At 31.9% G+C, this 17,728-nt stretch overlaps 1 protein-coding gene across 6 annotated transcripts in view; it reads left to right on the plus strand.

The window, feature by feature from the left end:
• LOC134721385 (copine-3-like) overlaps positions 1-17,728 on the plus strand; it is a 62,302-nt gene that overhangs the window by 6,059 nt on the left and 38,515 nt on the right. For 3 of the 6 annotated variants that reach the window (XM_063584346.1, XM_063584352.1, XM_063584347.1), the window contains exons 2-8: positions 4,491-4,640; positions 5,277-5,456; positions 8,490-8,567; positions 9,003-9,077; positions 9,626-9,709; positions 15,067-15,156; positions 15,759-15,854. In XM_063584346.1, the coding sequence (XP_063440416.1) occupies positions 4,500-4,640; positions 5,277-5,456; positions 8,490-8,567; positions 9,003-9,077; positions 9,626-9,709; positions 15,067-15,156; positions 15,759-15,854 (744 nt within the window). In that variant the 5' untranslated portion in view covers positions 4,491-4,499. Of the gene's footprint in view, positions 1-2,382; positions 2,586-4,490; positions 4,641-5,276; positions 5,457-8,489; positions 8,568-9,002; positions 9,078-9,625; positions 9,710-15,066; positions 15,157-15,758; positions 15,855-17,728 lie in introns of those variants that run through there. The other 3 variants (XM_063584351.1, XM_063584350.1, XM_063584348.1) reach the window with 3 other exon arrangements.

Here is a 17,728-nt window from a genome sequence, read left to right on the forward strand (position 1 = left end):
TCGCATGAATTTTAGTGATATGTGTATGAAAAAAAAATACTGCTATATGTATAATATAGGGGTATTTTTTTCATTTTTTTTTCATACATATATCACTAAAATTCAAGCGACTGTGGTATACCTACATTGTAATCACAATTCCCTATTCCCTAATGATAGCAGTGCTGATTGTCAATTATGAAAATTTAATTTGCTGAATAATTTGTGCAATATAGCAATATAGTTTTCCATTATTCCAACCACTAGCTCAACATTAAAATGGAAGTGACGCTGCCACTAAACGCACGAATGATGTTCACTAAAACCAGAGATTTTGACGGAAATGCATTGAACTCGAAAGTTGTCTATTTAAATTATAATGACTTCTTGAAAAATTAGCTATTTTAATTCTTTGCTGTGGCGTTTTCCATAGTGTAAATAATTATGAGGTCTTGTAAAGCTATTTTAATTTTTGCTATGTCGTCCAAATACACCTTTTGCTATTCAATGCTGACCCGAGGATCTGTCTTGCTTTGATAACTATTGACATCATACAACAATCACTTTTCCATTTGTGGTGTCAGACATTTTGTATTATGACATCAAAATTTTACGGGAACCTGTGAGATGTTCAGTAATGGCGGACAAATAGCGGTAAGGTGTATTATAATGACATCTTGAAACAGAAAGGCTATTTTATTTTTTTGCTGTGACGTCTACCCTAGTGATGCTAGTATTAATGATGTCTTGAAAGGCTATCTGTTTGCTGTGACACCTTTCTGTGGCCTGGGTCACAGTAAAAAATCGAAATAGCCTAGGTTTCATCATTATTAAAAATGTTGATAACAAACTCAAGTTATGAAGCCCAAACTCCAGCTGAAAATTTAAAATCTCTAGAAGTTACTTGACAACTCTGTCAAATGTATGCATACATGTTCAACCACTGTCACTTGCATTGTTGTGTTAGCAATTTTAGAATGTAAGTGAGGTCCAAACAGTTTAGGAATTAGGGACCAAAAAGGGGCCTGACAATAACTTGTGGAGTGATGTATGGATCTCTCTCAAATTAGACCACAAGTTTTCATACCACAAAGGGATGGTAAGAATTGGCTTTGCAGTGTTATGGCTCAAACCATTTAGGAATTAGGGGCAAAAAAGGGGGGAAAAACCAGGGTGTCCTGGTTAATGAACAATTACTTAAATACAAAACATAATTTAACAGCAGTGTAAGGGAAGTAATTCAAACACAACATTGAAAAAAATGTTGTTTGAATTACCTCCCTTACACTTCTTTTAAATTATGTATAAAGATTGAGGTGATTAGCTGTCAATTTATTTTTAGAAGATACTATTTTGAAAATGCTGATGAAGATAATTTGATTTTAGCCATTATTTGAATTTATGTCATTTTCTATTTTAAGACTTTAATAATGTATATAAATGGGTTAATATGGTTGCAAACTCCATTGATAATTTGAATTAAGATTATGACCTTATCTTGAGGGAAAGAATTTTTTGTTTGGAAAAGAGTTGCAGTGGGGGAGGTTAAAAAATGTCTTCTAATATATTTTTTTTTGCCAAAAAAAAGGAGGGGGAATTTGCAACAGCTTAAAGTGTATTGCTCAAAAGCAAAAAATTGAATATCAATTCAAATCACATAACCAATTCAAGTTCTTTGACTACAGTTAATCTGTGTCAGAAACCTATTACTATGTGCTACAATTCAAATTCAGACCTGCATCAAGTGCGAATATTGTGTCCATTTTTGCCCAAACTGTTCAGTTGATGGACCTCAGCATTTGTATCCAGCTGCACTTTGCGCAGCAATTTATTTAATTTGAAGTTTCAGTTTTTGAATCACATTTACATGCATATGCATACCAACTTGACCAAGTAGGGAACAAGATTGTTTTTGGTAGATGGTGGTATATTTGATTATAATATATGACATTGATTAATTGAATTAACATAAAAACTTGAAATCTATTAAATTAACATAAAAACTTGAAATCTGTTAAGCTTAATTGATTTCTGAGATTTATTACAGATGTATGTGACAATAATTATAGAGAATGTTTTTGAGTGCATATAACATATCAATTGTTTCTATTATATAAATTGTGTTGCTTAACCCAGACACAACACATATTAGTTTGAGATCTATAAATTGTTCCTATGTATACATGTGCATTGTATAATTGGAAAATGCATACATGTACAATGACAATTACTCCAAAAGTATTATCTTCCCTATATTTTGGACAGGAAGAAAATTACTGTTTTTTTTAAGATGTGGAACACTTGAAGTTTGTTTATAGAATTAAAGTTCAAGATAAAGAGATATGTTACTGAGAAATCAAATATTGTTTATCTGATGTAATCACATCACAGTAAAATCTATAGATTTGAATGTCTAGAAGTTTAACCAAAAACAAACCCACATCCTCTTGTAACAACTAATGCATAGATGTTTTTACGTGTTATACATGTTACATTAAGGTAAAGTTTTATGTGACCTTGAGTGTTTAATATTTTCCAAAGGTAGGGTTGTTTACTCTAATAATAATAAATTGTAAATCACTGAATTGAAACAGGTACATGTACATGTAAGTAATTAGCATAAAAATGAAAATCTAACCCAATTGAAAATCATGTTATTTTTCATTATTTTGTGTCATTTTGGCTATGCATTGCAGCCCCAAAGGGTTTTTACATTTACTTTCTTACAGGGCATATCTGAAAGGCTTTTTCCCCCCTTTCAACTAAACAAATAAACTAAAATATTTTACTAAATTGCAATTAAATTTTATCCCTTCTTACTCACTAAATTGGTAAAATATTTTGTTTCCTATTTATTGTTTTTTTATTGTAGAGGACACACATTTTAGTAACCTGTTTATTTGTTATATTTATATTGAAGCGAAGAGCAAAAAGTATAGTTATAAAAATAAAAATACATGTATCTCTAAATAATAAATCCTATATAAGGTTCTATATGCTACTTAAATAATGCTTTCAAAAACCTTTTTGGCGTGTTCTTTGTCTTGCTGTGGTGAAACATTCCTGTTACTTCTGGTAGCTTATTTGTTTTCATGAATTTTAGCTAATAAAAACTTGATAATGAGAATAATAAGAAAGAGAATTTTTATAATTCCAAATAAAAGACCCCTTGATTGTTAACATGACATTAAAATTTACAGAAATTTCATTATGATTTGATACTATTCCTATATCTCATAAATTGGTGATGTTGTGAGTTTGAGCACCCTGAATAAAATGGGCATACATATATAGTAATATCCAAAATATTTTTGTTGAGTCTGCATCTTTTGTTGCATAAAGCTCGACATAGGGATAGTGATCTGGCGGCGGCAACGTTAGCTAACTTTTTATAAGCTTTATATTTTAGAAGGTGGAAGACTTGGATGCTTCATTCTTAAATATAGATATAGATGCCTCATGTTACGAACTTTTCATCAGTTACATGTCCAATGTCCTGACCCTCATTTTCATGGTTTAGTGACGACTTGAAAAAAAAGTTAAGATGTTTTGTAATGTTAAATTTTTCTTATTATATCAATAAGTATAATAGGATAACTATATTTGGTATGTGCGTACCTTGCAAAGTTCTCATGCCCATCAGACAGTTTTCACTTGACCTTGACCTCATTTCATGGATAAGTGACCAAGGTTAAGTTTTGGTGATCAAGTCCATATCTCAGGTACTATAAGCAATAGGTCTAGTATATTTGGTTTATGGAAGGACTGTAAGGTGTACATGTCCAACTGGCAGATGTCATCTGACCTTGACCTCATTTTCATGGTTCAGTGGTCAAAGTTATGTTTTTTGAGTGTTAGTCTCTTTTTCTAGTACTATACAATGTATGTAATTGGTCAACTATATTTGGTGTATGAAAATATTTTATGATCTATATGTCAGTTGCTCAGGTTTTACTTGACCTTGACCTCATTTTCATGGTTCATTGTTGAGTGTTTAGTGTTTGTTTTGGTCTTTTTTTCTTAATTTATAAGTATAAGTAGGTTAGATATATTTGTTGTATGGAAGAATTTTTAGCTGTTCATGTCTGCCTAGCATGGTTCATCTGACCTTGACCTTATTGTCATGGTTCATTGATCAATGTTTAGTTTTCTTGGTCAATGTGGAGTTCATGTTACAGTTATAATAAAGTTTTATATTAAGGACTATCAACAAAATATCAGTGATTAGTAAAGAAGACAAGACATTTCAGCGTGTGCACTAGTGCTAATGTATATTTTGGTTGAAGTAGTTGCAATTGTTGCTTCTGTATACATTACAAAATTTTCACTCATAGTAAAATGAAAAAGGTCATTGTTGATTTAGTGTATGAGGAGGTACATTTTTAAGGCAGAAAGTCTTAATTCTATAAAAGAACATATTGCCTTTGTTTAATAGAATTATCAATGTTACAGAGCTGGCATCCACTGATTAATAGCTTTATATGTTACAAGTATTTTATATTGTATTTCAGAAATCAAAGATGAACCAGGCTCCTACTCGTGGCCCTGCATCAAAAATAGAGCTTCATATAGAATGCCAGCATCTTATCAAGAAAGACTCCACTTCAAAATCAGATCCATGTGTGGCCTTTTTTATGTTTCAGCAAGGCACATGGAATGAGGTAAACTATGTGCAAGTGGTATTTGATACATGTACTATAAACATGATTAATGTATATTGATTAAGAAATGCTTTTGAAAGTCATAAAAGTTCGTTCTACTATACAACTATTGAATATGAGAGATGCATGGTTTATTTAAGCTTAACCACTGGCTAAGTGTTCTAGTCTTGACATTAAATTTAATGTTCATATTAACCCATATAAATAGTAAATCACTGCAAAATTTACTTTGTATTTTTCAATTTTGAATAAAGCAGTATGCAATTATTATCTTGCATAATAGTCATAATAGCTAGTGATTGTAAAGCTATGCATAGTTCACATATATAAATAATGTACAAAGAAATCTTTTGAAAAAAACTATCTTAGTATTTTACTGATAGATTGTCATTCAATATAACACATGTTCACTGATAGTAATAATCACATGCAAGACAAATGGTTCAGCAGAACCTTTATACTGTCAAGTCAAAAATTTATAAAAAAAAATGTATTATTTTCATACAAAAGAAGTGCAAGTAATTCTACACAAATACTTGTCTGTTTGTTTAAAAATTCTTATTTATAAAAAATAGAAAAAATTGCCAAATTATTCATTTGTGTATTATAGTATACATGTATTTGATTATATTTCAGATAGGTAGGACAGAAAATATTCAAAATTGCCATGATCCAAAGTTTGCCAATGGATTTGTGGTGGAGTATTTCTTTGAAGAAGTACAGAAAATCAAGTTTGAAGTGTATGATTTGGACAATGCAACTCCAAAACTAACTGATGATGATTTTTTAGGAATGTTAGAGTGCAATTTAGCTCAGGTATGTTTATGGTCCACAAATGGTAGAAAAAAATAGCATAAGGACCTATGAGTTTGCCATAGGCATTTAATTTTAATAATGCTTAAACAAACTTTGATTTAGCTCTCATATACCAAAACAATTAGCAACATTTTTTTTTTATTTTATGTTTCTACAATTTAATTTTTTTTAAATATCATTGATATAATCAATTCAGTTCTACCTGTTATTTTAAACAATCTTCCTTTTCCAGTTAATTGATTTTATGCCATTTAAGCTTTGCCTGTGTAATCGATGTTTAACCTTTTTTACCTGTACCTTCAAAACGAAATTTAAATTTATTTTCCACTGACCTTCAGAAACATCATTTGTATGAAAAACACACAAAAGTTTAAAAAAATTGCATGAGGCGTCAGCCTGGCCTCCTCAAAAATGACCGCCAGAGAGCTATTGGGATGGTTGATGCCAGAATGAGTGTTGCCAATGTTGTGGTTCAATTTCATGTGCATAGGGCAACAGTTTGGCGACTAATAAACAGATTTCGACAAACTGGAACTTTAAAGGATAGGCTGAGATCTGGTAGACCCAAAAAATTAACACAAAGGTAGGAGCACTCCCTTCGCTATACGTCAACATGTGACAAGTTTATTGTGGACACACAAGTAGTGCATAGACTCAGGGCAGCTACTAGGGTATGTGTTTCGGCTCAGACAGTTCGAAATCACAGACTAGGGATACATGCTTGAAGACCACATAAAGGAATGGAGCTAACACCGAACCATGAACACCAAAAGCTAGTCTGGACAAAGAGCCATTTACACTGGCTTAATAAGGACTGGAGAACAGTGATGTTTACAGATGAATCCCGCTTAACATTGAAGTTTGCTGATGGTCGCATACGGGTATGGCGTCATAACAATGAACAATACTTTCTAGCACTGTGATGCAGAAAGATTGGTTTGGTGGTGGCAGTGTGATGGTTTTGGGAGGAATTTAATATGGTGGTAAAACAAATTTAGTGACTGTTCATGGGACATTGAATGCCAGGAGATATTATGATAACATCTTGACACCTGTTGCTTTCCCCTTCTTTGCCCAGGGTAATCATAGTGGATTCCATCTTCAAAACATGACAATGCAAGACCACATACTGCTCCCCTGACGATGAATCTGTTCCAAACGAACAACATCAACGTTCTTGATGGGCCAAATTCAAAGATACTCAATGTAATACGAAAACGCTGCCAATCCGTCATCGATGCACGTGGAGCATGGACCAGATATTGACTTTTAATAACACTTTGACCCATTTCAAAATTTTGACCCTACTGCGCTCCATACAAAGAAATTGTTAGTGAATTCGAGTGATGAACATTCATGTTGTTTCTGACTTCATATAACTCCATTTAATTTTTTTCATTAAAATCATATTTTGTTAAGTTTTTGTTATAAAATAAAATTTCATAATTTTGTTGCTAAACTTTTTTGGCTCAGTATACATCAGAGACTTTAAACAGTGCTGAAAATGAAATGTAATTAGCTCATGTACATTTGAGTGTAAGGTTAATGACTCGGGTACAAAAAATTATTTTATGTCTCTCAAAGTAATGAGGGAAAATAATTGTCTATTTCATACTTGCATTAAAGAAAATTGGATTTGGAAATAACAATACAGAAATAGATTATATATAAAGGAAAAAAAACAAGAAAAGAAGTGATTATGATTTAACTCTTCAACCAAAATGAAAAAGTTTAAATGAACTAAGCAAATGAATAACCCAGTTAGAATTATGTTTTACTTCTTGTCCTTTTGTATTTTAAATGTGTTGAAGTGAGTTATTTGGTTTAACTACGCCAGTACTTGCTGTCATCTGGGTCTTTCTTGTGGAAAGACCTATTGAATTTGTTCTGTTTTTTTTTCTTTTCTTTCTCCCTAATTTTTTTCTTGCGGTGTAAAAATGTTTCAAAAGATGTCGCTTAGTTTTTTTTGTATATGATATCATACAGTCTATACGCTTTTGAAACTGACCCTGTTTAACCGTACACTTTTCTTTGTAAGAGTTATCTCCCCAAACACTGTTTTTCTTGTTATCAGATCTCCTCCGCAACCGTAAAAGAAAGCGACAAATTTATTTTTCCAAATTGCTCGTTATATCCTCAGGATGTTGTTTCATTTTCAACGAAGCTTTACGGAGACTCCATATGAGAGTTATTTCCCCTTTTGTATTGAAAAAAATGAAATAAATTTGTTACTGGAAAACCATAAGTGATAGAGGCCTAGGGTCTTTTGATTTGAGGTCAAGGTCAAAGGTCAAGGTCATGTTCAAAAATATGATTTTGGCTTGTTATCTCTTGTTTTCAGAAATCATATAAGATATCGACAAAATATTTTCACACTATGTGTGTTGCAACATGGCATAACACGTAAATTTAAGTTAAAAGGGTACGTAAACATTTGATGCGACTTTTCCCCCTTTTATATCTTATATTAGTTGTATGGTAATATAACTCATTAACAATATAAAGTAGAGGCCTGGGGTCTTTTGATTTAAGGTCCTTGGTTGTTGACCTTGAAATTGAGTTCAAGGTCATAGACAAAATTAACGTTCTAGATTTTGACCTTTGCTGTTACTTCATATGTATACATGATAAAGACATGGGACTTTTTGCAATAGGTTGCAAGCAATGTGAACATGTAAAAGCAAACCAGAAGTGACTCTTTGTTTACCGGAAGTAGCTATTTTTTGTTCTAAATTTATGTAAAAGTATGTAGAACCATATATTTTTGGAATCAGTGTCAATTTAACTATCAAACTACACCGAAAATAACATCATTTGAACCGGAAGTAAACAATTATCTCCCTTATCTATATTTTTTTCCATAGAAACCATAAATTTTTGAAATCAGCGTTCAACAAGCTGTCATTTGACGCTACAACTGACATTTGAAACCAACTTTAATATTTTCATATAAAAAAATGCTTACTGGTGGAAAGACCATCAATGGTTCTCTGAACAATTGGTTTTTAATTCAAATTGTATTATTTTTTTCAGGTTATATCAAAGAACCCTTTTCATTCACCATTAAAAAAGAAGAATGGTAAAGACAATATGGCTAATTCTACAATTACAGTAAGTTTTTCATACTATCGGTGTATCAAAACGTGGAATCTGGTATATATAAAACTAGATTAACACATAATGAGTCTTGTACAAATAATGTCTCATGTTGACCTGTTTCTATCTTGAGTGAACAGCTCATTTTGGAGTGCTCTGAATGGTCTACATTCATTTAACCATGATGATTTCTATAGTAACCAAATACTATAATTTGGAATTGGAACAACTAAATAAAAAGTGCCAGGGTTAATTTGGGGGATACAACAATATATGCACATTGTTAATTGTTAACTTGCCTTTTCAAAAATACGATAAATTAAGGTATCTACCATTATATAATTTTTCTAATGCTTTGCTAGGAGTCATTGGCAACACAAGAAGATAATGTATTTTCATGAACCTTAACAATTGTTGTCTTGTCATAGTAGAAATAAATATTTTTTGTAGGTCAGGTCAGAAGAGGTGAAAGAAGGAGGAGAAATGGCATATATGTCATTCAGTGCCAAAAAGTTGGATAACAAGGTATTGGTTGTCAGTTGACAATGATATCATAAATGTGTGTTTGTTTTAGTGTAAAGTCTGTAAAGGCATAAAAAAAGATAGAATGACAATACATGTACACATAAAAAAAGATCATGGTATATGATGTCCCTGAAAATTTATCTACCATTTTAGAAGCAGTTTGAAGTAAAGTTCAAATAAGTCTATGTTGAAATTTACATTATATGATGTTACAAAACCAGTAAGGCATATACCACTATGTAATAATTTTTTGTTGATTGAAAAAGATAACTGGTATTATCTTTATTACTTAATTAAATATGAGACAGAAGCAATGCAGCAAACAGCTATTTACTTAAATTATAATGTTTTCAAATATGTTGGGTACAAGTAAATATTTGGAATGGGTTTTAACATTAACATTATCTATAATACGTACTGTAGAAAGATTATTATAGAATATTTAATCAATATCTAAAATGTATTTTCCTATTGCTACCTATTAAAATGTTTTACATGGCTTAATATAAGATTAATTCTTTAACTAAAGTTTTCTGATAATTTTGCAGGATTTCATGGGTAAATCAGACCCCTATATAGAGATATCAAAGGGAATGCCAGATGGCACATGGGTTGTTGTACACAGAACTGAGGTTTGTTCCTATAAAAAAATGAATTTAAATTTACATTTTTGATTTGAAAAATGAATATATTTGTGTACATTTTTTGCTGACATTTTGAATATCTGATTTGCTACAGTCTGCTGTATATAATAGATTGTAAGCTCCTATTATCTTTATGTAAGAGAGTAAAGGACTTTCTAGAAACTTTATATTCAGATTGACAGGTATTAAAAACTGGTAAACATTGACTACAATGAGCTTCATTAGCAAGATAAAGTTCTTTTTCAGGAAAAGGGAGATAACCAACTTGAAATTATGATTTTAGTGAAAAATTAGTTCTAACGGAAAGGGATATATGAAAGTGATTATACTCCCATTAAAAAGGTGTAATAGAGAGTATAGGAACGTCAATTTGCTCCTTTTGAGTTTGTGCCAGTTGACCTGAGGATTTGCTCTCTTAAACTTTTATTAATTGGTAAACGAAAAAGTTCATGCTCCATTTAAGAAGTTTCAGGAGTCTTTTCCCTTCTAGTTCGATAAAAGTTTTGCAATCACATTAAGTCAATTTCACATGTTTGCCAGTGGTCAAGGATTTGCAATAATATCTGCAGGCATAAACTTCTGTATTTAAATAAGTTTGTGATTGGTCTGTTTAAGGGAAACCACTTGATATGATAAGACAATGATATTTGATCCACAGTGGTGTTAGCATTGGCTTATCTCATTTACTTGATTATTTGGCCATGCACCTTCAGACTTTGAATATATCCCCTTACATTTTCACAATACTCTCAACTTGCCTGAAAAAATTGCTTAAACACTTCGCAGCAATAAGTATTCTGAAAACAAAACAGTGAGCTATACAAGCTAATGGGTGCTACAGTTCCTGCTATCTTAGTGATGTTGGTAATTTCATGTGATGAGTTTCTTTCAGGGAATGTCCTAGATAAGAATATTTATACTTTTAAGGTAACAGGTACGTAAATGGCTTGTCCTGCGATTTTTTAAAGAAATTGTGTTCACGTAGAACTTTTAAAAAGATAATTAAAAATCGAAAAATTTAATATGGTAACCGATATAGTTTTCGAGTTCCAGACATTTGAAAATGGTAAGGAAACAACATAAAGTACATAGACATAACGTCAATTTTGAACCAAAAATTAGAAATTTCAAGCTTCATTTATTCTGCAGTTAAAACCAATCCTACGATTTTTCTATAAAAATTGAATGTTTTTAAGGTATTATTTTCCTTTCTCTTGATATATAATTTTCAAGGGGTCACCGAACTCCTTTTTCTTATATTATCTGTTGAAAGGGTGTTGCTGACGGGAAAAGAGGGGGAAATCATGACGTCGCCGAAAGGATTACGCAACGTCAATGCTATATCAGCAGAATTTTCAAGACAACGACCGCTTCATTATTTTTTTTCAGCACTGCTAATGCGCTATAGAGAATATTATCATGTCTGAAAAAAAGGACGAATTACCTATTATTATTTTTTCAGTGATTATACAAGATCCTATGTATTTATTTGTATCTATGTAGTTTAAACTAAATCTTTGTTAAGCATTGTGTATAAGTTTCCTAACATTTGTTTGAGGCAAAGTAAAGTAAAAAAACGGAAACTAATTTTGGGGCGGAAGGACTGACGGACAAGTGTAAAACTTAATGCTCCTCCGCTACGACGGGTGCATAATAAAACACTACAGTAAAATTTTATTCACCCGAGAGTTGCAGAAAATCATGAATATAAAATAAAAAAAAAATTATGTTTCAATGGCACGAGAACAGAAAACAAACATTAACACATATACTTCAATCACAATAGACTAGTACTCTAACTGATGTGTTAATGACGCGAAAGGAGATGTGGGATAAAATTAAATTTTAGGCAAAAGCAGAACAAAAATAGTTTTTGAAGTTTGATGAACATTATCCCTACTTTTTTTCCCTATCGTCGGTTGTGTTCCATTATTATAGTAACCGCAATGCATAAATCTGAATACTTAAAAACAAATGTATATACATTCCAACTTATTTGTCTTTTGATATTTTTGTTAGTCGGGGTTTCCGTCAAACTGTTCTGTGCGCTATTCGTGTACACCATCAACACCTCCTTCTTTTCCAAAAAAATACCCTTTGAAAAAGCATTGTCAACTTTGGCTTCTCCGCGGTTGATACTGTTTTCCCGGGGTAACAGTCTACTCTACCCCCCCCCCCCTTCCCCTTCTCAGCTATGTGTTGTTTATAGGCAGTGGCTAAATAGTAAAAAAGTCTATTAATCCGGCAAGCCGGACAAATATCATTTTTACGGTTTTTCGCTATTTGTCCGACCAAAAACATAATGATGAAGATATAGCTTTTTTTTTTCAAATTTCAAATTTCATGCTTGTAACAGGATGTGCACAATTCGTCTGAAATATGCTTGTAGCCGCCGGACTATTTGTGTTTTGAAGGTTTTACATAAAGCACGAGTTGTTTTAAAAATTATATTGTCTTACATCGTTTTATGAAAAAGAACTCATTCTAATAAAAAAAAAAAACCCAAAAAACTATACATTTGATTTAGATTTTTTATTCTAATATTCTGAAGGAATTTGGGTATGGGGGATGATTCTCTCTTTTGTAGTTCTGCCTATGAATTTCATGTAAGATAAATAGTCCGGCCAATCATTATTGGCTTTATCTATGATTCCAAAAGATCCTGAAATTATTGTTTCTGTGAAGTGTGGTTAAAGTAAGGGCCCCATATGCTTATGCACGATTCTTCATTTAAATTGTTCTGCGATTTTTAATGCATAGGAAATTAGAGAAAAGGGCAGGCACGTGTACATAACCTGTCCCCAAAAGCAGGATTTTGTTTTCGATAAGATTGTTTTAGAAAAAAAATGTGTATTATATACAACAGAAAAAAGGGGGTACCCCAACCCTGGTGTCTTATTCACAGTCATGGCATATCAGTATGCTCATATACATCTCCGTTGTAGTAGAACTTGAAAATAATGCATCCAAGCAAGTTTAATATAGTATTTTTCATTCAAGGAAGTTTGATTTAGCATTTTTTCCGAATGCGTTTTGCCTCCATGAGGTAAATTGGTGGTAAATCATCAATTTCACTTCGATTTCAGGCTTATTCGGAAATTTCCTCACAGTTAACATGTACACGCTATTGTTCTGGAATCACTCCTATATACATTTGTTTAAAGCAATCACATTCTCTCAGGTTTTCTCTATGACATCTTTAAATATAAGTATAACGATCTCCAATTCTCAAAACCTCCATTGCATACGCGCGTGTGTTATCCGACACCGCGTATGTTATCCGACACCTCATCCGGGACACTTTCCACGTCAAATGACACTTTTATTGATATTGAAGATTTGCGCATTCGCAGACGCCGGGATGGCCGGACGAATAGAGATTTTCTAACTATTCGTTGTTTATATATTGTTCAACACGGACTTTGAACACACATTAGATGACTTTCTGATAAATGCACTAGTATCCAGTCTAGATTTGTGTACCAAATTTCATGCTTGTAGTAGGACTGTACACATTTTTTACGAAGCCGCCGTACTGTTTTTGAGCTGTTATGATCAAGCTAACAATGTACTGAATAGAATGCTGCATGTGATTTGAAGAACCGTTTTCGAGGGAGTTTAAAAGTATTAACTTTTGCATCGATTGGACATCGCCTACGGCATTATGTGCCTTGTTGTTTATGCCAACAATATTTCTGTTCATACTTCAGATTTTTTTTTGCAGTTTTGAATATAATATTTAATAATACAATAATTGTGAAAATTTAAAAATACGTATAGCAAAATTAAAAACTCATATTCTAACTTTTAATAGCAGCATTTGCACATGTAAACAAACAGCATCAACTTTAATCAAAATAAGTTATTACGATTTTTTTTAAATGAATTGATTGATGCACGCAAAAATTTCTAAATCTTTTAAACAGTATAATATATATATATATACTTAGCAAATTATTTTATAAAAAATAAATTTCATGCAGCAGAGCTTTATTTTTCCCTTACCGGGTTTTCATGCTGGAAGCTTGTTATTCAAAATGTTCCATTCAATTCAACTAGAGTGACTGAAAGCAATGTGAAACATTTTTTACCAGTACTTTCATTTTCAAATTCTATTTATAAACCATATCGCGGACGTGAAAGAAAGCACTATAAAGAAAGTTTTTTTGTTTGTATGAACATCCATATGTTTATATTTAAATGCGAAAATAGTTATACAACAGGAATATCAAAATAAGAGTATCAGAGTTAACTTCTTTTTTGTCGAAGATTGAATACGTCCTAGACGTTTTCGCAAATGATTTGAAAAATATAGATTAATTTCTTTGAATGCAAGTGCATGACTGAATGTAAGTCTGTGCCGGACTACTTTAGCTATAGAATTTCCAAATAATAAAATGACACTATATAGAGTATGCTTTAATTTATTATTGTATGAGTGTATGTGTGTAATGCATCACGGTACGTGCTTATAATATTCTTATCAATACTACATTTGGTTTTCACGTCCTGTATCAACATTCCCGATTTTCAAGTCAAGTCTCTGGTCTCTGCCGTTTACCAGCATGTAGTAAGTTAATGTATGTACAGTTACCCCAATGCTTATACAAAATACTTCCGGGACCGATTCTTTGTTCTTTTGAACAGTTTTGTAGAAACATTATGGTGAAAAGCAGTTCTTGCAAGCTTTACGTTGGTCAGCTCACTCTCCGACTATCATGTAAAGCCAAGTTACTTTATTTTCATGAGAGGGAAGCACTGTTTAACTGTGACAAGATATTTCATTTATATACTTTAATAAATTTTGATATATTTTGATGAGGTGCATTCAATACTTGACCATTATTCCGACGAAGCGGTACATGTTCCGACATCTTGAAGACATTTTTTTCTGGTGTACGGGAGATAACTCCCATAACAACAGTCGTCGAATTTCCCGTATTCCGCTAGAGGCGTTCATTTACGTACCTCTCACCTTAAATAAAATATGTTTGTGGTCATCTCTGACACATAGATTTTATAATGGTCAATCAAATCATGTTGTCACCTATAAGACTTTTGCAGAGGTGACTTTTACTCCAGTTCAATAGCCTATTATAAGCAGTTCAGAATCGGAAACAAAACTTAGCTTGTTTTAAATGGAATTGAGTCCAGTTAGTAATTTAGTAAAAGAATGGCTGTGTTATAGAATTTGTTGTGTGGTAAATGAGTGACAAAATTTACTGTTATTTTAACAGAATTGGGATTATGAATTATGCCTAAAAAAGGGAGAGAAAAGTATATCTGTTAGCTAAAATAAAATTTTGTATAATTGAACTACAATGCATAATTACTATAATTTACAGGTAATAAAGAACACACTTAATCCAACATGGCGTCCATTTAATCTAGCTGCAAATGTTATGTGTGGAGGGGATAAAAACAAAGACATCAAAGTATGTATTCATATATGTTGAATAACTTGGCATAACTATTTACATTACAGGTTTCAGAAGTGGAATTTCAGATTATGAGTCTTGTCTGATATTTGAATGACTATAAACATTGTCAGTATTTACTGAGCAGTTCTTGGAGCTCTAAAGAAGGACATTTTTCTAAATAGTCCTTCAAAGTAAAATAAATGATCTCACAATTATTATATGGAGTTAATAAATCCATAACTTGTCATACATCTATATATATATTTCTGTGACAGCCTCTACAAAATTCAACATTTATATTTTTTTGAAGAAAAACATGTGCAGGGCATGCATTTCATAGATCTCACTGGAATTCGTAAACACTTTTTTGGTATCAATGTACAAATTAAAACCCTATATTTCATATTACATTTGTATTAGCATTTGTAAAAGCGACATTGCATCTTAATACCTGTAATGGTAAAATTCTTGATAAAATAAAAAAAGAACATAAACTATATGAATTGTACTGATAATTTGATTAGTAAAGAAGTCTTTTATAGATATGTTAACCTTCATCATGTTAATGTAGTTGAATACTAAAAAGAATGTTTTGTTTTTATAAAATTATTTTTTAGTTTGATGTGTTTGATTATGACAATGATGGGTCACATGATTTGATAGGAACTTTTATCACCACCATTACAGCAATGTCAGAAGCTATCAAGCAACCAGTAAGTTGAATTTTGAATCACCTTTGCACACTTGGCACCCATCATCTTTAGTAGTCATCAATTTCAAGAAAATCTACTCGTTGGACACTTCTGGGAATCACTGCTTCAACTATCTCAAAATCAAAATAATTTTGCTTTGAAGGTTGGTGTCTTGACTTAATATGAACAAAAACCACGGGGGGGGGGGGGGGGGTCTCTTCCTATATAAAGGTATATACATATGTGCCGCTGGAATGGGTCCCTTTTTTTATCCGTCAAATATATCAATGGGGTGCAATTTTACCGAGGAAATATATCAATAGGTAGTAATTGACCGATTGTGATATATCAATGGGTCATAAATTTCAGTTTGTTGTGCAACGATCTTCACTGAATTTCCCAAACTCTTTGTCATTAAAATTTCCACATCTGCTGAAACTTATTTACACAAGTTTTGATATTGATTAAATTTAATTACACTGTCACAATTAATAATCTTCAGTAAATTACCCAGTAGATATCGAACCTTTTGCACTAGTTGCGTAACACATCGATTTATTTGCACTTAATTTGCTGCGTCTATTCTCATTGACATTGTGTGTCTTGCTTAATCACTAGGTACTATTTGAGCTGATAAATATATGAATGGGTTATGATTTCGCTGTGAAATATATGTATAGGTAGGGATTTCACAATTATTCAATATATGAATGGGGGGTGTTTTTAAAATCCCAGCTGCACACCTGTACCCAAAATCCCATGTTGAGACCCCCCCGTGACATAAACATAGAATCTTCAACTGGACATGAGGTCTTGTGTGCGCTATTTTGATCTGATTGATGTTTTAGGTTATTTATTATAAAAATATGGTCTTTTTCCATTAATGCTTATAATATCAGCTATTTATCAGCGATTCCTTTAAATTGATGTGACAGAATTCAACCCGGGTTATACATAATCTTCTATAAACATGAGTTATGCACCTTAGGCTGCAAAATGAATTTATAATCTAAGTGTTTTTTGGGATTTGTCATACCAAGATATAGGCATTCCTAGTTATAGTTGGATTTTGAGTATTTTATGAAAACAAGTTATACAGACTTTATCTAAATGCCTTTACAAATTTATCCAATTTCAAGTACTGTGGATTCATGGGATACCAATTTTCATTGCTTTCAAGGATACAAAATTTAGATTTAGATCTTCATTGAAGTGCAAATAATCTAACAATTGTATCACATCAATCCACAAAAGTTTGTACCCACAAAAATACATGAATCTGCAGTATGTGGGTCTACTATGAGCAGTTACAGATCAAGTGTAAGTTTCGGTCACCCCAGCTGATTTTTTCCAAATTATAAGCTTTGGACTTTTTGTGAAAATGACTGTTATACAGACTTTTTTTTCTAAGATGTCACATATTGAGATGATTTTTAGTAAATTTATTTATAAGTCTATTTTGATGAGTTACAGATAGAATTATGTCTAATTCTGCTCCACTGTTTTATGGGCTTTAAACTTGGAAAATTTTGTGAATATAACTGTTATACAGTCAAAGTCACTTCCATTTTCAAATTTTCACTCAAAAAAATTGCCTCAAGCTTTTTTTTGGTTAGTGGGGCCATTCATGGTGTTATGACAATATATAGTTTACATTCAAAGTATAGTTTATTGCTATGGACAGAAACCATGAAGTCATATACAAAGCAAGATCTCTTAGCATTATTCAGTCTTATATTTGATTAAGTGCTTTATACAGTTATTTCCCCTTATCTGAACATGTGTATGTGATGATCTAGATTATGGTTGATAAAATTCTTGTTATATATCTATATCAGCTACAAAATGTGGTCTATATTGAAGTTAATTGTTCTTTGTGATCGAGTTTTTATCAC

This window comes from Mytilus trossulus, chromosome 6, assembly GCF_036588685.1.
Source record: "Mytilus trossulus isolate FHL-02 chromosome 6, PNRI_Mtr1.1.1.hap1, whole genome shotgun sequence".
In the NCBI taxonomy this organism is placed as follows: domain Eukaryota; kingdom Metazoa; phylum Mollusca; class Bivalvia; order Mytilida; family Mytilidae; genus Mytilus; species Mytilus trossulus.